The 23,857-nt window shown below is 31.3% G+C and overlaps 3 protein-coding genes across 5 annotated transcripts; 2 read left to right on the plus strand and 1 right to left on the minus strand.

Moving 5' to 3' along the window:
- The first annotated feature begins 880 nt into the window (after positions 1–880).
- Positions 881–3,196, plus strand: LOC108552232 (probable pyruvate dehydrogenase E1 component subunit alpha, mitochondrial). 2 transcript variants are annotated; one of them, XM_017906668.1, is made up of 7 exons: positions 881–1,062; positions 1,228–1,245; positions 1,603–1,839; positions 1,917–2,135; positions 2,195–2,443; positions 2,523–2,771; positions 2,857–3,196. In XM_017906668.1, exons 1-7 carry the CDS (start codon positions 1,012–1,014, stop codon positions 3,040–3,042), a joined length of 1,209 nt encoding a protein of 402 aa, XP_017762157.1. In that variant the 5' UTR covers positions 881–1,011; the 3' UTR covers positions 3,043–3,196. The 2 variants fall into 2 exon arrangements, with proteins under 2 accessions (XP_017762157.1, XP_017762158.1); XM_017906669.1 differs by lacking the exon at positions 1,228–1,245 and having other exon boundaries at positions 882–1,062.
- Positions 3,197–3,877: 681 nt separating this feature from the next.
- LOC108552223 (uncharacterized) lies at positions 3,878–4,744 on the plus strand. Its single transcript, XM_017906656.1, has 3 exons — positions 3,878–4,038; positions 4,367–4,489; positions 4,552–4,744. Exons 1-3 carry the CDS (start codon positions 3,878–3,880, stop codon positions 4,727–4,729), a joined length of 462 nt encoding a protein of 153 aa, XP_017762145.1. The 3' UTR covers positions 4,730–4,744.
- Positions 4,745–6,504: 1,760 nt separating this feature from the next.
- Positions 6,505–22,496, minus strand: LOC108552265 (zinc transporter ZIP1). Of its 2 annotated transcripts, XM_017906727.1 has the most exons (8): positions 22,484–22,496; positions 16,281–16,532; positions 15,732–15,899; positions 15,469–15,630; positions 15,226–15,387; positions 14,615–14,822; positions 14,403–14,529; positions 6,505–7,237 (listed from the first exon to the last, which is right to left on the minus strand). In XM_017906727.1, exons 2-8 carry the CDS (start codon positions 16,502–16,504, stop codon positions 6,951–6,953), a joined length of 1,338 nt encoding a protein of 445 aa, XP_017762216.1. In that variant the 5' UTR covers positions 16,505–16,532; positions 22,484–22,496; the 3' UTR covers positions 6,505–6,950. The 2 variants fall into 2 exon arrangements, with proteins under 2 accessions (XP_017762216.1, XP_017762215.1); XM_017906726.1 differs by lacking the exons at positions 14,403–14,529; positions 14,615–14,822; positions 15,226–15,387; ... (2 more) ...; positions 16,281–16,532; positions 22,484–22,496 and adding exons at positions 10,037–11,090; positions 11,572–11,808.
- Positions 22,497–23,857: the final 1,361 nt, after the last annotated feature.

Below are 23,857 nucleotides of genomic sequence, written 5' to 3' on the forward strand. Positions count from 1 at the left end.
GATTTTGTTAACTCTATGTAAACAAATTTTTGTAATAAGTGTAGAAGTAGATGATTTTGTAATGATGTATTTATATTAATTTTATAAAATATTAAAAATCAAAATTTTCTCACATTTTGAATATAAAAAAATATGGTCCTTTTTTACTATTTTAATGAATTATAAGTTGTTTTTTCACTTCGTATCTTTTTGCTGAATTTGAAAGTTTTATAGCGGCTTTCTAAGTTTTATAAATGACCACAGTATGGCAGCATCATACCGATAATGACTCACATTTCACGATAAGAATATATAATTCTAAGTTTAATAAAATTATATTTGATATGCATCTTTCTTTATATCATAAAATGTTTAAAGCGTATCAAAAAGTTGATATATTATATTTCAGTTATTATTTTGAAAAATGGTAGAAACAAATGTAAAATTATTATCTAACATCCACGTGTTTCAGGAAACATCTGATAAGAATCAGCTGATCGCACAACTATTCTTAACTGTAAAGGTTACCTTGAAAAGTCATTTCTCTTACTGTTTATATACACTTTCTATAAGCAAACGTGTTAATTATATGTCTACAAAAATAAATTTCTACATTGAAACATTATTTTTAGAATAAATTATTTAATCTGTTTATCATTGTTGTAACTCAATAACTTTAACATATATGTATTCATAAAATGTAATTAATGACTCAATGATATTATATAATGTTTAAGTAGATTTTTCTATTATTAACATATTTTATTTTTACACGTGGTCTGCGCACGTCTATCATTTTTAATTCAATTTTATCTGCATTCTGAACGACTCATTACGTCATATCATCCAACATTTTTAATGATGATTGTGGTGGGGACACGGATCAACCTGTGACGTTTACGAACCAGATCTTACGATACCGTCCGCGCCATATGAATGTTCCGTTCTTGTTAGATTCAATTTGTGTATTAACTTCGATTCTTCGTTAAATTATTTGATCTTAAGCACGATTAACTGAAAAATAACTTAAAAATGATACCTAACTGCATCAGAAACATAGGTGTCCAAACATCGAAACGAAACGTGAGTACATGACCGAACGATAAATGACCTCTAAACTAGCTATTTGCCAACACGTTCCATGCCAGGGTCTTGTTATAATTTCTAATCGTACGATTTTTGCTTAAGTCTTACGATTGAACATTCGTTCTTTTCTTTTTTTTATATCTTCTCCTGGTGTCTTACCAGTTTGGCAGTTGGAACGAGGTAATTATTCTCGTATAGATCTATTCATGTGTTTATTATCATTGATAATCAATTTTCTTGTTTATTGTAATACTTAATTTTTCCTGCTTCTTTTTCATACTTTTTTCCTTAATTTCTCTGTAAGTACACTCATTCACAATGTAGGTAGATTTAGAATGACACCAAAATTGTGCATTTTTCGAATTTTATGTGGCTTTGCAAATGTTCCTTTACATTTTCTACACTTGTTACATTTCCTTTTGTGCTATTTTATTCTATTTGATTATTTTTACAAATTAAAATAACTTATAATATGGATGTTGTATATTATTTTATAAAATTATGTATAAGAAATATATGTATATTATGTATTTGTAGGTGGTATCATATTTCTTCAACAAAAAGAATAATTATGCTACAGAAGCTTCATTTGAAATGAAACCCTTTCGATTACACAAATTGGATAGTGGACCCCCTACTAAAGTCACTATTACCAAAGATGAAGCAATAGAGCTGTATAAAAAACTACATACAATCCGCCGTATGGAAACAGCTGCTGGAAATCTCTATAAGGAAAAAATTGTCAGAGGCTTTTGTCATTTGTACTCTGGTCAAGTAAGAATCATGTTATATTCTTTACAATCTATTCAATAAAAGATTCTATTAGTAAAAGCTTTTTAATCTTCTATTAGGAAGCTTGTGCAGTTGGAATAAGATCAGCTCTTCGGCCACAAGATTCTGTAATTACAGCTTACAGAGCTCATGGATGGACCTATTTAATGGGAATAGAACCATTTGGTGTTTTAGCTGAATTAACTGGTAGAAAAGGAGGAAATGCAAAGGGTAAAGGTGGTTCTATGCACATGTATTCCAAAAACTTTTATGGTGGAAATGGTATTGTTGGGGCTCAAGTGAGTACTAATTGTTAAATTATTAAATCAACTATGGGTAAGACAAAACAAATTTATAGGTACCATTAGGAGTAGGAATTGCCTTTGCTCATAAATATATGAACAATGGGGGTGTGTGCGTTACACTCTATGGAGATGGTGCAGCTAATCAAGGACAAGTATTTGAAGTATATAATATGGCAAAATTGTGGGATGTTCCCTGTATTTTTGTTTGTGAAAACAATGGATATGGTATGGGTACTAGCGTTGATCGTGCTTCTGCAAGTACAGACTATTACACAAGAGGAGATTACATTCCTGGAATTTGGGTTTGTTCTTAAATAAAAAATACCATTTTTACTATATTATGATTATTTTGTAAATTACATTGATTCAATATTTTATTAGGTGGATGGTATGGATGTACTAGCAGTCAAAGAAGCTACCAAATTTGCGATTGATTATTGTACGTCTGGTAAAGGTCCGATTGTTTTAGAAACTGTAACTTATCGATATAGTGGACATAGTATGTCCGATCCCGGTACAAGTTACCGTACAAGAGAAGAAATCCAAGAAGTAAGGCAGACTAGAGATCCTATTACTGGTTTTAAGGAACGAGTACTGAACTCTAATCTTGTCACTCCAGAGGAAATAAAGGTGAATTTATATATCTTGTAATATATAGAACATATACTTTATATATTAAAAATGTAAAATTGTTAAACATTTATATTTTTTTCAGGCGATAGAAAACGAAATAAGAAAAGTAGTAGATGATGCTGTAAAAGCTGCGAAAGCAGACTCTGAAATTCCCTTGAATGAACTCACTGCCGATATTTATTGTAATTGCGTAGAGAAAGAAATTCGTAATACCACTCCGTTTAACCCTTTGCCACACACGAGGCTAGGTGCAGCTATAAACTCCTAACCTAGTTTTAAAAATGATCTTAAATAAATAGCGTATTAAATCTTGTTTATTATAGCATTATCTGCCATAAAAAGATTAATAGTTAGTATAAAAGATTCTTGAATATTAACTCTAGTTCCTGGAGTTAGACAAGAAAAATAGTAAATTATTAGAGTACGTTTTCGTTTATCATTTACGGTTTAGTTGTATATACACAAATTGTATATTCATTTTATTTATAACTGTGAAATAATACTATGAGAAAAAGATACGTCATTTTAGGTTGATCAGTACACTTCTTACAACTATAAATCAAATTAGTAAAAATATAAAATACAATTTAAAGGACAGTACCATTATTTTCTTATTCTTAAAAGAAAATTGTACAATTATACAAAATGACTGTACATAAGCTTATGTGTCAATCATGTTTAATATCTCAAATTAATGAAATAAAATTGACAATTATTTATAAAATATTTTACGTAATATGATTTTAAATAATAAGTCATAAACTTCATTTGATAATAAAAGATATGAACAAAAAGATGTTACCATATAATTAAAAAAATATTACATTTAAAATAAATAAAATTTAAGTACAAAAAGTATTTAATATTCAATTGATTTTATTTATAACTTAATTTTAGAACACATCATATCATAGATTCGCACCATTAATGTATTTACGAACACATTGCTAGGATCCATTTTTCTATATTTGTCCTATCAAATTTGGTCTGCTTGATATTGTTCATTTGGTTGAATTCGTGTAAACATTCGTTTTATAAAATTACGTTACGTCCATATTTATTTGGTCAGCAGTTCATTGATAACAGTTTGTTGAAGTCTAACAATGGCTACTGCAGGAAGCACGGATACCGGCACAATTTTGCAAAAACTTGGTTTAAAACCGATTACGAAATGTAATCTTCTAAAATTTTATACTCCCGCTTTCGGTGTCACTTCATACACTGCATTGTCCATTAATGTGATGAATCCGAGTCTTGTCATCAGGTAAAATAACAATGAACTTATTCTACTTTTAAATGTTAACCTCTATTCTTACGTACCAGAATTTCATCATTCTTGGAATGTTACGTAATCTTTAGAAACAAATATTTATCGATGAAATTTTTTAAAATTATTTACAAATTTTGATCAGAATGTTCATTTTTTTTTCTCTTAATGAGGATGATTATGTTGGATATAAATCTTATAACTTATTTACAACGTGTAATTTACAAGTTTGCACATATATAAAGAATAAATTATCTTTCAATTGCGGTAGTAATTTTTTTATTGTTATTTTGCATTATATATTATTTTTTTTATATACTTCCAGGGCTTTTCCAAAGAAAGATATTACAAACTTCTTATTGGGGAGTGCCCTTCTTGGAACTGGTACCTATATATTCACTCGTGATCACATGAAAAGTGCCCCCACAAGTGTGAAAATCATGTATAGGTATGAGATTTTGAAATTTTGTTTAATTTATTGTATTAATAAATTCTTTACAATTCTTATAGTACTGCTGGTTCTATATTGCTGAGCTTTGGATCAGTCTTAGTATGGGCAGTACTCCGATCTATTGTACCACCAAATCCAACATTATGTACAATAATTGGTATTAGTTCTGGGCTTGCATTTATTAAGGTTGGTTCCAGTTACTTAAATTTTGTTGATGAACAGATACCAAAAAAGTAGATTAAAAAATTGTTATAATTGACATGATCAATATGTACTAAATGCATCTAAACAAGAAATTTGCTATAATACATCATAAACTAGTGGATGATATTGAAATAAGAACAAGAAGGAAGAAAATGTATCATTAAACAAGAAATTCTGAGAAGTTCATAAATTTTTACATTTTCTATAAGTTTTTCTTTATAAATAGCAGAAGATTAAGAGCTAAATTGTGTTGAAAATAATTACGAACTGCTCTTATTTTGCTTTATTAATTATTTACAAGATCTGACAATTACATGGAAGACATATAAAGTAGAAGTTCAAATATTGTTACTGTATTTTCTATAAAATGTGCAAATGATGCAAAAGCAATTCTTTGGAATAGTGAAATATATTTCACATTTTCTGTATGTATGGAATTACAATTTATAAATTAAAAAAAAGTAAAAAATAAGAAGAATGAAAGGAAAATTTTATCATAATTTAAACTGCCTTTGTAATATCAGTGCATTTTTTTGAGGCATATAGCATCTTCATCCAAGTAATTGATTAGCAGTAGTGGTAGAGATGTGTAAACTATTTCAGTCGTTTTAATAAATATTGTACTAAAAAAGAAAGATTTCAAAGCATTTTATGTTACAAATACTGAATAAGTTGTATAGTATTTTGAACCAATGTAAATGTAACAGGTGAAAAACAGGTTACACAGAATTAGTTTTATTAAACCAATGTATGAGCTGCAAAAATATACACGAGTGCACTGCAACAAAAAATTGTATCACTTCTGTAATAAAATTTGTTGAACATTTAAACTGTCACAATTTATCAATACATTTATTTAAAAGAGAAAGCAATGATTTTTTTATTTTGTTATCAAAGTCTTTTTTATTTTATTAGCAAATTTTACAGTATACAAAACAGAATTGTATGACAGTGTGTGTAGGCATTATTTGAAAAGCAAATGTATGTACATATCAATCACATTATATGTTCATATAGTAATATTTACTCAATGTTATGTGAGTAATGATAATAAATAATGAAAATCAACAATAATTAAAATATGCAGAATCTTTAGCAGTTTATGTTTTATGATTTTAGACACAAACTTAATTGTATATTAAGAAATTATGTATTATTAATTATTCTGTATATTTGTTAAAAGTTTCAAAGGTGACAAAATTATTTTTAAAAAATTGTGCAAATGTTTGGAAAGTATTGGAAAACTTTGACAGGTGCAATTAGTTATTTAAGATACATAATGCTTTGTTTTGTGTCTTTTCTTTTTTAAATTTATTGCTTTGTGTACATATTGTGAAAAATATAATTTATATTTAAAAGTTGATTCTTTGGTGTAAAAAAGATAATATGTTTATATATATACTGATAGCATTTATGTGTATTGAAATATGTTCATAAATAGTAGTATACCTGTCATATTACTCTGATACCATACAAATGAAAAAAGTGAATAAGATACACAATATTACAAATATTTATACAACACAGTTTCTAATTCTTTCTATGCAATTTCCATTGTCATCATAATAACAATAGCGTATTATTATTTCTAGTGATATATGTGGTAAATAATTGTATTGCAAAATATGTTATTATATATAGAATGTTGTAAATCTTTAAAATCACTAAAATATGATTAAAATTATAATTTTTGGATGTGAGGCTATTTTTATTATGATGTCATGCAATATGCACATTATAGGAGCACGCTTTTAAATAGTCGCACATGTTAGGAAATAGTTTCCTAGTTACAATATAAAAAACAATGCTTTATATAGATATTCTATGTAATTTATATTACATTTAAAAAATAGTAAGTAGCACAATTACATAGTTACATTCGTTAATCATATCACATTTGGGCATTCAAAGGCAATAATGCTTTTTGTTGTTTCAGATACATTTCTACTGTATTTCACAAAGATCACCATTAACTATTTATATTTGTACAAATAGCGTGATATGTGCATAATACGTGTAGAACAGGAGTTTGTTTTCCTTTCCTAGGTTAAAACCAACGTTTCATAATACTGTCCTTTCATCGAGATCTTCCTTTTATTTTTCTAACTCTTTATGCATTTTTTTGAAATGATCGATAAATTCTAAGCAGCGCGGTTGATAGATTCCCAAAAGTAAGTGTCAATCAGGAGACATTTGTCCCAAGAATGAAATATTAACGGCTTAGTCAAGGGATTTCTCCCCGCGCAAATGACTTTTAGCTTCGATTCGTATGTAATGTTTCGTTATTACTACTTCTGAAGGGAACATCGGTTTGTGCTTTTATCGTGGAAGATAAAACGTTGCTGACTGTCTCCGCGATGCTTTCCGTCACTCTATAGATTTTGTCGGTGAGTATTCGTTCGCTCATTTCATTGGAATAGATGTGTTCATGAGAGTCCAGCTCAGGATCGTGATCATTCTCCTGATGCGCAGTCTCGTGGCCGTGTACGTGTGTATGACCATTATACGAATGGGAATGGGAATGAGAGTGAGAATGCGCGGCTGTAAAATAAAAGAAACCATTGTTCAGACAATTTTGTTACTAGTAGTTGATTTTTTCATAAATATTATGATTTTCTTAATAGATATGGTTTAAAAATGTGATAATTGTAATATAGTAGTAACTATCTACAGTTAAAAGAGGACTAAAAAATATTTTCATATCTGAATTATCAATAAAACTTACTAGGTACAGTTTACTAATAAACAGATGATAAGATTTAATCAATAATTTGAAAATAATCTATAATTATAAAGAGAATGTCGATTTTCTGTTAAAATAAAAATAATTGTTATTATTTCTTATATAAAATATCGAATTTCTGTAAACCTATGAATATTTGTAAATATAGTTGCTCAGTAGAGGTATTTAAGCAATGATTTGACTACCTGAGTGTCACGAGAAGGGAACCTCATTGAATTTTTTTTTACAAATAGGAATTACAGATCGAAACACGATAAATTGTTGAGAAAGCGGTCGAAAGTCGGTCGGTCTGTACATCGTCTTGGGTCACTGCCATAGATGGAGAAAGCTCGTGCATAACCAGTTTCTTTTAGCGTATTGTTCTTTGTGTTCATTCTTTGAAATCATAAATAATTATATTAATGTCATTTTCAATAACAAGTCATTTTGAAATAAAGTAATTGCGAGTAATCATAATATCAAAGGTGAAGCTGTCATTTGCTTTGCAGAAAATTATCTTACTTGATATAATAATAATATAACTTACAATGAATTATATATAGGTTAGCAAGTATGCTTGTCCTTTCTTGAATTAAAGAAAGTAACTTGTTATTTCACTTTGATTGTACGCCTTTGTTATTGCTATGTGTCGTGAGAGCAAATTGCATAATGTATGATATTTCTGCAAAAAACTGTTGTCATAATGAATTCCTTGCAGGTCTTGAGCTTAGACCTCTTAAGTAACTCATCTACTGTTATTAACATGGATAGTAAACGCGTTTCAAATGGTTGAAAAGTATATGTGCACGGTAAGTTATGCAACAGCAAATATTTATGATGACAGGTGAAAATTTTTGCTATATAGTGTAAGATATAATTTTAATGTTCATACTTAAGAAAAGGTAAGATAGGGAAGCTCTTATATTGATAGAAAATATTTTACTAGCATAAAATATAGCAGTGACTTTTAATTATTCTAGATGCTTTCATTTATAAATGAGCTATATTTTCTTAAAATTTTTATTTAAAATTTATTTAAAATTTATTTAAAAATTATTAAAAGCATATTCACATTCAGCTAATAAAATCTTTTTCTTTACTGATTAAAATATAACAGATAGTATATTTTTTGTAAAAAACTATCTTACAATTACGTTGAGAAACGTCATTATTTTTAAATAAAGATTGCTATCAAAAATAACCTAATTTAAAGGCAACTTTTAAACATCAATTTGTCTTTAAATTGATCTTCTTGGATTTTTTGAAAATATCACGCGTACATATGATCACATATACGAATACGTGTGCTATTACTCAAGTCAGTAATATCACGTACCTTTTGTGAATTAATAGGTTAATAGGTACATCCGAGTTTCATCTGTGACTGTGTATTACGAGAAATTGTCGCGACGGGCAGCGTTGTCATGAAGCAGAAGTTCGCTACATTTACTCGACACCGTTATCAAAGTCATTAACCTAATTGCAATTGAGAACTGCCATGTCCTGGGGTGTCGTCGTGCAACGGAAAAAATAAAGTCAGACAACAAGTAAGGAAATTGAACTCCGTCTGTAAATTCGTGTAATCAATCCTGTTAAAAGAATCTCTTCAAAAGGAACGTGCACGCAACCATTACATTATGCGTAAATCTTGGGTCGGATGGTAGTCAGTGATTATGTATCGTTACGTTTCCTACTTACCAACTAAATTCGAATTTCTAGTTTATCTTAATTCACATCGATAACGTCCATCTCTGCAACTAAGTGTTTGTCATTGAACAGAATCTTAGTGCATACACAAATGGAATGATAATAACAGAAAATTAATCTGTACTGTTGTTGATGGAAGACTGATTATGATTAAAACAAAAATTAAAAAAAAAAGAAAAGATAAGAATATAAAATCGATATTGTGTTATGAGGTACAATGTGATTTCTTACGATTTTCGTGACCGTGACTTTTTGGACGGTGCCATTTAACTTTTCGTTGAATCAATAGGTAGACATGGTTTCCACGTGTTACAAGAACACGTGGGTGGTGATTGCATCAAGGACGTACCGGTAATAGGTTTGCACCGACGTTGATGAGTTAAGAAAAAGAAGATAAAATGCTGTCAAAATACCAAATGTTAACAGTTGGCATTATAAGCAATCAATTTGATGATAGAGTTGAACTTTTCTGAATATATATGGTAAAACTTACGAAATGTCAAAATATTTCTTATTTAGATCAATATTATTACTTTCTTTAAAAGTATAATAGTGACTTATAATTATGCACCAATTTTTAGCTAAAAATCCTCACTTTAAAAACTTTTATATCATATTATTTTATGTTATTATTTCTAGGGAAATTATACTTTATGTTTCATTGGAATATGTTTGGAGATAGAATAAATTAACATAACAGAGATGAAAGTAACAAAGGAAATGTGTACATTACTGCTGGATAATCAATTATGGTATACTTTCACCGTTAGTCCGGACATGGATGATTTTAAGACCTCATCCACAATTAGAAATCAGAGGGGAAAAAAATATATTCGCGGAAATTGCTTTCCATAATTAACATCAGCGTGTGACACGCTTCGGTCTCGGAGTATTATCCGGAAAACACTCACTAGCGATTTGTAGACCCAACATCAGCATGAATCCGATAATTATGGCAGTCAACTGTAAGAGACCACTTTTCTCGTTAGCTCTCTCGCGTGCCAGCACCTCGAAGAAAACCACGTACAGCAATGTTCCAGCTGCCATTCCTTGTAGTATCGTAGGGGTAGATCCTAAATTTTCACTATCATTTTTGAAGTGGCCAAGAGCCAATCCAACAGCGATACCAATCGGTGTTACCATTGAGAATATTGTTAAATATCCAAGAGTGGTCCTCGTAGAGGCACCAGCTACATAAAGTTCCATACCAACGCAGAATGAAATCACCAGTTTATGCGTAGCTATAGCAGCAGCCAAGTAAACAACAGACCCAATAGAGGGTTCTAAACCAACAGCTAGACCTTCAAAAATTGCATGAAAAGACAGAGCAAGAACTGTCAACAATCCTTGTATCGAGGTGTTTTTTGTCATGGTGACATGATTATGTTCGTGGTGTTTCATCCTGGGATAAGGATTTAATTCTGTGTTAGAATGGTGTCTCGCGTTGTCCCGAGGATTGCAGTCCGTGGCGGATAATCTCGTAGAAGAAGACAGAACAAATATGGCGGGTAACATTTGATGTTGTTTGCCATCGCGAAGATCTTCTAAATCTTGTTGTCTAGATCGTTTGTTTAGTTCATTTTCGCTGTCTTCTAAATCATCATTAGTTTCTTTCCAGGTGGATCTGGTTGTGGAGGACACAGTGGTACTCGAACCCATAGTTGTGGTTGTTGATGCACCTGGCTGATTGTTGCACCTACGTACAGACACTGTTCTATACAGTAGTGCCTCCGATGACTCGGGTTTTCCCGTCAGCGCTGCGTGCACTGCCTCCTCAACGAAGTAGACGAGAAAGAATCCGGCGCAGAATAACAGCTCCGACAGACTTAGCGTGCCCAGAGTAGGCAGTTGACCATTTGCTTGATGTCTCTCTACGCTGATGCGGACCTCTGGGGCTAGGTGCAAGAATGTGGTGAACAGGAGGACTCCTCCGCCGAAGCAGAGTAGCAACGATGTTTGCAGACCCTGAAGATTACATGTTACACTCTCTAATTTGCCAATCGTTTCATATCCTTTATTGACACGATTTTGTTCTTTTTTTATATTCATTGAAAGAAAGCTTGGTTAACTAAGATATTCCTTGTTGTGTTTAATGTTATTGTTAACCTAGCTTGCGATGATTAATTTTTCATGAAGTTTGGAATCTTTTCTTAATTGAGCCAATATTGTAAATAACAAGTGTTGGACAAAAATTACTTAATCCTCGACTGATAGAGTAATAATAATAGGACAACTAAAAGATATGTGCTATGATTTTATAAAATATATACAAATTTAATATAAAGAGGATATTATGAATTATCGTAAGTTTATTTGCTTTATTTGATCCTCAATGAAACACTAATGATAAAGTCTATTAATTCTTAGGCAAATAATTCTATCAGTTAAGAATCAAATCATTGAAGATTTTATCGTTGAAATTTAATTATCGAAATTTAGAACGTACTTGTGAGTTCGTTGCAGATCCAGAGATTACACTGGAGGAGGAAGCATTTGAAACTGATGTGGAAGTACAGGTACTGGAATTACTGAAAATTCCGCGATGTCGTTTTTGACGATGATTCATCCTGTAACGTCCGACAATCAACGGTAACATTCCCAAAAGCAAAGAACCAAAGCCAAGACCAATCATTGCTCCTATCTTTGCTACTAATAAAACTGTAGATGTTGTTGCTTCCTCCATTTTTATTATTTTTTCTACTACTTTATTCTAAAAGGTAAATTTGAAGTTAAAGATTTTCTTTTCAATTTCTCTTATTCCTCAAAGTTAATGGCTGATATCGATGATTAATTAATCTTCCAAAATTTCTTTTTCCTAAGTTTTTATGATTACCATTTGTCCGTCTTTTTTATATCATCTTCAATTAACATCTCGTTTTTCGACTTCCTCTTGATGTTTGATCTGTCAAGAGTTTCACACTTCTCTCTTCTTTGTCCAGACAGCCAATCCACCAACGATGCGATCACTTTTTCACTTAACACACGCACGAGCCACTGGCAAATGACGTTTAAACGACAAAATCATCAGGTTACCTTTAGCAAAATATTAATACAATATAAAACGGATTTTTTATCACTAAATCATTCTGTTATTTTAGGTTTTCCACAGTTTCAGTAGAGGGTAGAACTACTTATGAACTATTTCACTTTTACAATTTTAATGAAAATCCGAAGTAGTGGTAATTATGGTCCACATTGACTTAACACCCTCTATATTTCTCTTTCAAGAAGAACATAATCTTTCAGCCTCCTAATGATGTAAAGTTTTTGCAGAAAATGGAATGTCCTGGATTCAAGTTGCTAATAGAACCACACTTCTTGTTTCATGTTGCAACACTTTACCTTTCCCTTGGAAAGTGTGAACGTACTGGCGTCCAGTTGCAAAATGACCGCCTAGTTGCTGACTCTGTCCTTTAGATACATTCTATTGAATATGCACTCTGATTAGTTTGCAAGAGGATTTCTGTCTCAGAAAATCGTGAAAGGGATTCAAGAAAACAATATAAATGAATTCTTCTAGAGCGAAGGATGTTCGTTCCACGCGGTACGACGGTGAATCAGATACTCCAGGGCTGGTTGGTCACTCGACTCAATCCCCTTGCGTCTTACGTAGCCACACCGTTTCCTGCTCTCTTCCCCTTCCATTGGATACATCGCTTCCCTACCAGGCTGATATTCGTTTCTCTCCTTTCCCTGTGTGTATACGTTGTTGCTGCTGTTACCGCTGCTTGGTTGCGTGCCACAGCCAACATGTATGTAAATGTTCCTCGCAGATGCATGAACCCGTAGCAGCGACTGTTTGGTGACCTGATAGTGAGCGAGACTCACTGATACATACTGACGATCGTCGTAGAGAATGAATGATTGGCAAGCATCGCGTGCTTGTAGTGTCGGTGATGGCTGAGTTAGTGTTGATTTCATTGATCGATGGATCGATCGGTCACGAGGATGGGTGTGCTCGATAATTTTAGACAAGTAGAATAAGGGATAATCATGTTATTAACATCATTAACCTCGTTAACATCAAGGGACAATGATGTTGTTGAACCAAAAATGTTGTAATTTTTTCTATGAATTTTGCTCAATTATAAATTATAAATGTTGAAATGAAGAGTCAAATTAGGAATTAGAGGTAAATATCATAGTTTTTCTATTAAATTATTTAATTTGAATTGTTTTGGAATAACCTTACATTATAAAGCTAAATCAGTTCCAGTTCGATCAAGTTTACAGCGTAAACATCCATGTCGGCCATGAATTAGGTACGCTTGTGCGTAAATAAGTGATGTTGGTTTCATGGTGAAAGGCATTATGATAATGGCAATGCAGAATTAAGTCATTGGTGCAGATAAGCTATAGTTTTACTACGTTTACTTTTCCAGCTAATCTCCAGTATATTCTTGTAATATTTGATCGAATGCAAATTCTATTTAAAGTACTGTCATTATTAAATCATATAATCAATTATACAATTCATTATCTTGATGCAGTTGATACTATTACAATCTGTATTATTAACTCTATTGGTGGTAAAAATTTAATTGCATTTAGTAATAGATTAGCCGTTAAATGATTTAATCATAAAGTGAGCAGTTTATCTTTGTACCGGTAATAATGATTACTTCTACTAGCAGCTTCATTAATAGTCGTTCAGATAATGATTTAAACACAATTCAAAAAGGTTAGTCTTAACATGAAATTCCTTTTACATATTAATAGTTTGCTTATGTTTTCCTGCTTTTAGTAATGATACGTCGAACATTGACTTCAACGCATCAACTTTTTACTCTATTAAATTCAAATTATGCGCTTTATCAGCCGATAACTGACTATTGACCACACTGACAATCGATAACTGTTAAATGAGGAAAAGGTTGCTACGTACTCGATTCTGTCAATATTTACGTCCCGCTGTGTCAGAATCATGTAATTTATTCTAATTTATTGTACTAGGTTCTCTATAATCGTAAGTTGCCGATGTTTACAGAGAATGCTCCAATCGTTAAACGAAGTCTTAATTGCAAGATTAGTAATATTTTATTACGCATTGAATCTATTGCTCATTAAGTTTGAAGTATTAATTACATTTGTTAGTTGCATTTATACAAACAAGTACATATTTACAAGATAATTCTAATAGAAAAATAATAATTCCAACGTTATATTTAATATTTGACTATCTACATTAGGCATGATGGTACAATATTTTTATTTGCGCACAAGAATATACTTTAGGGATATTTATAAGCTTTATTTGTAAATAAATGTTGTACTTACTTAATACTTGTAATCCAAACATCACAGCAAATCCAAATAAAATCGATATGTACTGTTTCAGGCCGCTCCTGTGCTCTTGAAGGATTTCAAAAAATACCACGTACAATAAAGTACCAGACGCCAAACCCTATACATATTCAGTATATTTCATATTCTATGTATCATAGTTAATTGAATTTATTATAGAAGATCATAAAGCATATCATTTATACCTGTAATAATACCGGAAGTATGCCACTAGCAGCAGCGCTTTCGCCGCCAACCAGAAACATTCCTATGCCTATGCCTAAAGGAGAAACAACTGCGAATGTGCAGACATAGATCACCGAAAGATACCTCTTGGTATTGGAAGCAATAAGTTCTAGGCCAATACAAAATGCTATCACAAATTTGTGAGCTGCTACTGCCGCAAACATGTACCTGAAAACGAAATTAACATTTTTATCAGTGTCTATGAATATTAAACATATTACGTATGAGCTGTTTCAATGACTATAATCAGTTGAAAAAATAGTCTGCAATTAGTAAGCAAAGAAAATAAGATATAGTAAAATGTTTGCCCTCTTTTATATTTTGAAAGATACTGTAAATTAATAACTTACATTCGAAATTGATTTCGATTTGTTGACTAAGAATTTATGTCGTTTTACTAATTTCAAAATTGTACCTTATATAATATTTTTTCAAATTGCTTTTCTATTAAAATCACTATTCTATAAGTTTTACAGACAAAGTTGAAAAGAAGAATAAAAATGATTTTTGTCATTTCGTTTTGTTTATTAACAAAACTTTTGTTTGGGTATTTATTAGAGAATGAACATACCAAACATAGGAAGCTGAACTTTCTAGCCCGATAGCGAGTCCTTCAAATAATTCATGCACGGATAAACCTAGAACTATTAATAATCCTCGTAATGAACTTATTACAAAATCATCTTTTTCGTCCATTATGACCGGTAAGTGATGCGAATGACCGTGGCCGTTGCTGCAATAATGTATGAAGTTTTATCTTTTTTAATTTACATAAGACTCATAAAACATAGTTGATAAATATTATCCTTCTTACTAGTGTGAGTGCCCACTGACGCAATTTGACAATGTTTGTCCATTTTCAACTAATTCATTGGTACTTCTGCTGACGTCTTTTTTCGAACACTTTTCCTTGTGTGCTTGTTTCCTCCGTAAATGCGTATGTACTGATTCTTCAACCAAATACATGATGAAGAAACTATACAAAAATGTGATGATAAATTTCACATAACCTTTTTTGCAGAATTAAAAATTTTCTGATTTATTAATGAAGAAATAAATTTATTTTATTTTATTTACCCAGTACAAGTAAGCGTTTCAGCCAAAGAAAAACTAAGTTTCGGAAGTTTGTCTTCTGCCATAAGATGTTCCAGCCCTTCCTTTACTTCCGGTAGTAGATGAAGAAATGTTGTGCAGAAAAGAACGCCACCTCCGAATCCGAGAAGTAAGTTCACTAGTTTCGTTGACCTACCGCAACGAAGTCAACTTTTAACGCGATACTAATTTATCGACATATTTCTTCGACGTTCACACTAATGTGTAAGATTATGTCATTAGAGATACATTTTGTAAGTATTGCAACACATGAAATTTTGTATGTATACTATAATTATCACTCTGATAATAAAGTCTGCAAATTCGCTGTTTAAGGTGTTTGCTTTTGTCGTATACAACGTGATTCATATTTAGATAGGTTATTAGTTAGGCAAGGATCAACTTACATTTACATCGTACTAGAATTATGGGTAAATAATTTGGAATAATAAATGAAGAAAATGATTGGTAAATAATTTTAAAAAATAAAAATTAGTTTTTGACTATCTCATTTTATATCAATTATGTCTGTACCTAGGATTTCCAACGTCAGAAGTGTTCCATTTAAAGTATTTCGCCATTTGCATTGGAAGAATGCCCATACAGATGCTTACTATGCATAAGATGACCATTGTGATCCCTTTTGCAATCAGTACGCTCGACATATCATCTTTGTGATTATGTTCCTCATCTTCTTTATGGGAATAGTCGGTGGCCGTTAGTCTTTGCATAAGTAAGTTATCTTCTAACAGAAACATGTTTTCCTTTATCGACAGTCGAGACGTTCTGAAAACAATTTGCATACGGTTATCTGTAGAGTTCATATTTTTACTGCACCGATGCACAGGAATATAGATAAATCAGTAGCAATTAAATCATGAAAACTGGAGAAAAATATTTGCTACATTTTTTAAAGTGTATCAACATATTATCTACGAATGAATATTTGCATAATAAATGTGATATATTTATCAAAAAATGGAATACTTTAATAAAATAAAATTAAAATTACGTATTCATTTTTTGTATGTCGGTAAAGTTGCATTGTACGACATCTTTGAAAGCAGTAAGTAACTCGTTTTATACTTGTTCTATTTTCAGTTTAGATTTTACTATTTTACACAATTTCTACGTGAATTATAATTATATTTTGGTTAGCGAGTTCACGTTCTTCGGAAATTTCTTTTTCATTAAAGTTAAATTTGATATATTACCTTATCATTCAATATAAAGCTTTATTTTATCGACCGTTATACTATCACCTACAAATAAGTTGCAATCGATATCAATGCAATAGAAATCTTTTTCATCGAGTATCCTTGTAAGTATTTTATCGTTCTTAAATATTTTACTCATAATATAATGATGTATTAAGTTCATACTGGTATTATTGAACTTATTATGTTATTTTTCCTATTTTAGATAAGCTGTATCTCACGAAGTGGAAAAATTGTATATTAAGAATGTTTTCATGCTGTGAAGATTTGCATTCAATGTTAATATAAAATTAAAAATATCCGAGGTAATTCCTATTGTACTTTAAAAAAGAAGAAAATAATTTTACATTATTTGATAAATTAGAGATAAATTATTTATAGTCGTAAAATATCGGACCGACCATAGATATTGAATATCAAAGATTCGAAATAGGTGACGATTATGTTCCACTTGAAATTGCTGTTAGGACTCGATATTGTACGTGAATATTGCACAATCTGATAGCCACTATTATATCAAACGTAGAATACTTCAAGTTACATCGAAATGTAGATAAAACATTTTATTTCACATTATAACAGAAAATTGTATTTTGAATATTAAATTTTTCATATTCAAATTTGAATTAAAAAAATATGCTCCTCAATTTTTCTTTTTTTTTAAATGGAGTTTTTTTTTAAATCTTGTTTCAAAGAAAGATTCGAAAGGTTTTTTATTTTATCACGATTCATTATTTTTCGTTATTCGAGGTCAGAATCTGTAGATGTTATAAGAAAACCTGATTCATACAAACAGTTATTGAATTATCACTGGAACCAAGTAAAATCAACAACACTTTAGCTACACTGTACTTCTAAGATAAAGTATATTTGGCGTTACAATTGTTTCTCGTTATCACAATGTCATTTTCTACTTAATTATATTTCCGATCACCAGAGAATCACCATTATTCGATTTATTTCTATCGTTAGGATTATACGAAATTTGAACAAAATATGTTATAAGTAATAAAAATTCCTTAATTGTTAATTAATAATGGTTCTCTTTAAATCTTCGTTATCGACTCACCGTTTGAAATTGGCGAATGCTTGAACGTAGCGGCGTTAATTTATCGCGACACCTGTTCGTCTAGTTAGCTATTATACAACTGGGAGCACTTCAGATGTTTCATATAACCGCAAGAGTGGTCGCACTACGAATCATCTTTTTCAGTGGGTAGTATATAAATGTATAGATAGTGTTGATCCAGCTTTCCGTTCGAATCATTCGAATCATAAGTAGGACCACGATAACATTAGACTGAAAAGAATTTCCCTAATCAACGGTAAAGGTTTTTGTTATCTTCTTGCTTTCTCGAAAGCATAACGTCTCTGCGTGTGGTCGGAGGTTCCGTCCGTAAAAGGAATGATGGCGATCTTTTGGATATAAAGTATAAAGTCGATGAGTTTCGTCACGTATCTTATTGAATATGTTATATATAAATTTTGATTAAACACATTTCACAATAACTTATTTTTCGTTAAATTCATGTATATAAACCAGTCGATAAAGATCATTATCATTTATCTTAGACATCAAGGGATTTGTTCCACTTATTTGATATCTCTGCCAATTAAAATATAGAAATTTCCTAACTTGAAATTATTCTTTAACCATTGTATTTCTTTTTATTATTATTAATTGGAGATTTTGTCTTTTTCTTTTTTTCCAAAGGAGATATAGGCCGTGACACAGAGTGTGAATCATGGGAGACTCGAACACACATAAATGCCTGGAATCGCTGGTTATTTTGCAGAGTTGCAAACATTCCGTGAACATTCATCATCTCTGGTATTGGAACACATTTTATAAGTTGCGTGCTTCGAGCGACTGCCTTTCTGTTCTTTGCACATCATTGGTAACCCGTGAAAGACACTTACATTTGCACGAAACCGTTTTCCTTCGAAACTGAAATTTCTCAGGATATAATGGTACCACGAGCGAAAGATTTCCCTTTCAACTAGGAGCAATCAATACGAATGGTCATTAAATGCAAGAACAGTGTAAAGGAGAATCAGGAACAGATGGTACTACGTAGTACCGAAGCTTGAATACAGTGAAAGTATGTTCGTTATGTTCCTTTGGTAAAACAAAGAGAGAAGAAATGACTTTTGCGTTTACTCAAGGTAAACTGCACAACCTCTGAAGTCATTGTGATCGATAGATCGTAACCTTATTTCTTCCGTCGATTCCAGCGACCCTCATGGAAGTTTGACGTTCACTACTTCGTTCCTCTGGCAAATAAAATTCTGCAATACAATTTTACAGCGGTATTTATTTTATTATCGAGTCAGGTGAAACGTCCTTACAAACGTTATACCATAATTCCAGGAACTTATGTAAATAATCTTAGGAACTTATTGCGACAATGATACTTTTTCTCGTTTGCTTCTTTAAGGTGATAATAAAACAATAAAAGATGTTTTATTACTATCTTAGCTTCATAAACAAAAAGATTCTTACAAATTTATGCGAAGATTTGATAACTGTATTTACTTAAATGTCAAGCTATTTTTAATAATTAGGTACATTTTCATACTGATATAACTCACATAAAAAAAAATTGAAAACAGCTAGACATTTGAAGTTGATCACGATATTACCATTTCTATGAATTAATTGTCATGTATGTTGTCAATATTGGCATACGCAAGTCAGTTACCCATTTTTTTCATGGAATTTACCTTGTGTATATGTGTTTCTCACTTGTTAATTTTTAATGTTTATTGATATTAGTTTAACGCGTGCTGATCATCATCAATCATTACAGTGACTATCTTTGTTTGACATTATCAACTGTTTTTTCATTCTATTTATCAAACTAAGCTTTTTTGCATCTAGTTTATACTCATATGTATCCGGGTTATAAGACAACACAAAAATGGAATCGCAGATCACAAAAAATATCATTCACTGCGGGACTTGATTTTTTTTAAATGATCTAACCGATGAAATATCAACTAATAAGTATTACGACTGAATTAAAATCCATATCAAAATCTATATAAACATTCATAACGAGCCAACCATCGATATTTAAAAAATCCGACTGGAATAATTTTTAGATTTATTTTAATTTAATCTTTTTAAATTAAACACGGTATACAACACGTATAATATTGATTATATTTTCAGATATTTGAAATGATATGATGCACGTTTTGACGATTGAAGAATACTAGGATCGTCGGCTGGCTAGTCAGTCAGTGTCCACCAGCTGTACGCGTATTCGCGAAACCAGTTTTGGCCGGCATAATGGTCCAAAAAGCCGACAGAGACGGTAACGAGTTCCAACGTTTTTTCCCATAATTTGTACATCGGACGATCTTTCTTCGTAGTTCACAGTACGTCGCTGTTTCGTAGTGAATCCATTTGAAACGACTCACTGGCTGTTCGGGCATGGTGGAAACGCTTTCCGCATGTTATTTCTTATCTCGAGTCATTCGTTGCTTTTCATGGATCGTTAAAAGATCGTAATTACATTGCAATGTTCAGTGAGTGTATAGATGTTTTTTTTATTTCTCTTTGAGCTATTCGGATAGTTTAATGGTCGATCCAAATGAAAATAGTCCAAACGAGAGTATTGATCATAGATGCAAGAAACGATAGGCATATATAATTGCAAAAGAGAGAGAGAACGGAAAGAACTATAGCTTGGTTGAAATTGATTCACCAATTGACGTTGCTTCTCCCACTACGGGCAACGTACTGGGCGATTCCCATTTTAATCATTCCTCTTCGTACTTATTTTCTATTATTTCTTCTTTTACAATTATTTTTTCATCAACGTGTACCATGTGTATTATGCAATATATATTTTATATATTAACGTATGCGGCATATATCATGTAATTAGAGTATCGTAATGTAGACGTATATCACGTATATATATATATGTATATATATATTTTATAATTAGTGTATAACGTATATTTCGAGTAATTAATTAATTAATTTATAATTGATAAATACAGTACACCTGAGGTATACTGGTAATAACTTTTTGATATTGAATAACTTTTATTCAAGTTTATTACTTGATGGTACTGATTTATTAACTTATTCGAAGCTAGAATTTAGTCTTAGATGAAATTAGTTGCTAAGGAACATAATATTTTGCGCAATTCAGTGACATTGGATATAATCAAATATGTTTACATTTGATATATTCGAGGTCTATGGCACTGTTTATGATGTATCATCTGTACGTTGACACATTTTAAAGAAAATTTCTCTGTCTGTTACATATTAAGAGTTGTTGAATTCTCATCAGTGGAGCAGTTATTGCGAGAGGGTCACAGTAATCAAGATAAGTGATTAGCAGGCAATTTTTAGCAATTGTAAGTTATTGAAGATTGATAATCCGCTTTGAGAGACTTGTTATGATGATTAACGGAATCTTGGGGATTATAGATATGTTGATACTGGAGTATAAGGGAATAAAAGTATGCCAAATAAGCATGGAAGACAAATTTGTTTTTCAAAGAATTATAAGATTATTTGTATTATATCTTAACAGTTCTCGAAGATGATTTCAAAGTATGATGTTTCTAAAGTATTACAATAATAATGATTGATGAACACGTGTGAAGTGGGTGGGTTGTTAAAGTTTTGTAAAATAATATTGATACAATACTGAATAACAATAACAAATAGATGATACTGTGACAAATACATAACAGGCTTAGACAAGACATAAACATGAATTCTGAGTTTAAATAAACAAAGACAGAAGAAATGTGTCAGTTCGCCTATTTATCAGTGGTAAATCATTCAATATTTCTCTGTCATCACTTCTTTTAATAAATAACTTTTATTAATAATTGTTTTATTCTTGGCTTTTTGATAAATTATCGAATTGATAATAAATACACATGTGTCAAAGAATTGTGTAACTTTTACTCGTATGGTAACTGAACTCTGCTATTTTCATTGAAATACTGGAAATATTTAATGAAAACATTGTCATAAATGGACTGTTGTAACTGGGAAACTTTCACGAAAGCACATTAGAGCACAAACTAAACTATCAGAAATGAATCGTAAACTGAATTTCTCATACATAAAATTTTGAGATCATTTGCAAATGCTAGGAAACATCTTCGAACTCTATCGAAAATTTAAATATTTATAAAGAACAGTGATATCATAACCATGTCGGTGCCATACAATCTATTTACCGCAGAAGAAGTCACACAGTGTATCTTGTGAGATACTGATAAGAGAAGATAGACCATAATCCGGTACATAATCACATTAATCAATTTCAGTATGAACTTACTAATATTTATTACATATATATTCTGGATAACTAACAAACAATCTTCACAGGTAAACGGACCACTAAACTCCACGGAGGACGTAAATGGCACTTCCAAGAGTTCCGGCGAACCACAGCACACTGAGTCGGATGCGTGAATGAAGAATAGCAACATTGCACAGGAGAGAGTAAGCAGAGTCGGTAAAGGAAACTTTCATACCTGTTTATCGGGATTCCCTGCCGTGTGCGTATACGTCCCTTTTCTATCCGGGGATTCCTGGGTACGGGTTAAGTCGTCAATTCACCACGGTCACGTATGTGGACGTGTTGTATTCATAAATAACTTGCTGCACGTTCAGCATCTACTTAACAACTAAGATCAAACAGGTGGAGTATGTTAGGTCGGGATAAAAGTCACCTCAAATCACACTGATGGTATGGACTGTGTATGTACCATGTCATATTCCTGTTAGAATTCTTTATATTTTTGATCATTTATATTTATCATTATTTTGCCTGATCAAAATTTCGTATGAATTACAAGTTAAGTTTTAGATTATAAAATTAAGAGAAGATGAAATGATTAAACAAACATACCGTTGCTAATCACACTAACGATTTTCGACCTTGTCCCGTTACACGAGAAATTTAGACACGAGAAATTTAGAAATTTTTCTTACCTTCGGATAATCTGGAATATGAAATATAATAGAATTCCTTTCGTTTCCCCTTTCTTTAGCTTCGACCATACTGGTATCACTATGATAGAACTTCATTTGGAACAAATGTCCCGTGAATAACGATCAAATATCACCTTAATGTTGGAAATTATCGCAAATCTTTTATCTTACATCGATATTACATTACCAGTTAAAGCCATTGACTAATTGCATTACTGTCTGTTGTCAAATGGATTATGATTGTTTAGAAACATTTGATGCACTTTAATCGCCTAAAAATGTCAACAATTTTTCACAAGTTTTTCAACGAGTGTAACAATTAGAGTCATATTCACTATATCGATTTACTTAAGTAGCAATCTATGTAGTTACAAACGTCAGATGTTATCATTAAATGTGTAACATTATTAAATATTAAATATGTCCGCTTTTTTCGTGTCAAAGTATTACATAGGCATAAAAAAATTATTTTTTATGTCTTACATTTTCCGTTTCCCTTTTACTGCGCATCTTTTATTCTTCTAATTATGCAATCTTTCAAGGTGACTACTGATCAGTTGCTGCAGTCTGGCTTTCGTTGTTTTTAATACGTTCCGTTTCCTACTCAATCGATCTTACGTCACCCTTATCCGCAAAAGGAGGACCATGTTGTACGTACACAATGTACAGTTGAAACAGTCGTTTTATGAGATGAACACAACGTCCATCTAAGTATAAAGTATATTTTCTTCTTTGATACATAAACGCTGGAACTAGGAGGCCCAAACAATATCGTATTTCCTTTATGTTTCAATTGAGACTTTTTACGAATACTTATTTTTTCCCAGGTATATCACTGTTATGATTCATCGGGAAAACAGTTGGAAGACATTGGATAATAGAAAATGTGAGACTAAGATATCCAAGAGGTTAGT

Source organism: Eufriesea mexicana, unplaced genomic scaffold (assembly GCF_001483705.2).
Source record: "Eufriesea mexicana isolate 0111107269 unplaced genomic scaffold, ASM148370v2 scaffold5767, whole genome shotgun sequence".
NCBI lineage: Eukaryota > Metazoa > Arthropoda > Insecta > Hymenoptera > Apidae > Eufriesea > Eufriesea mexicana.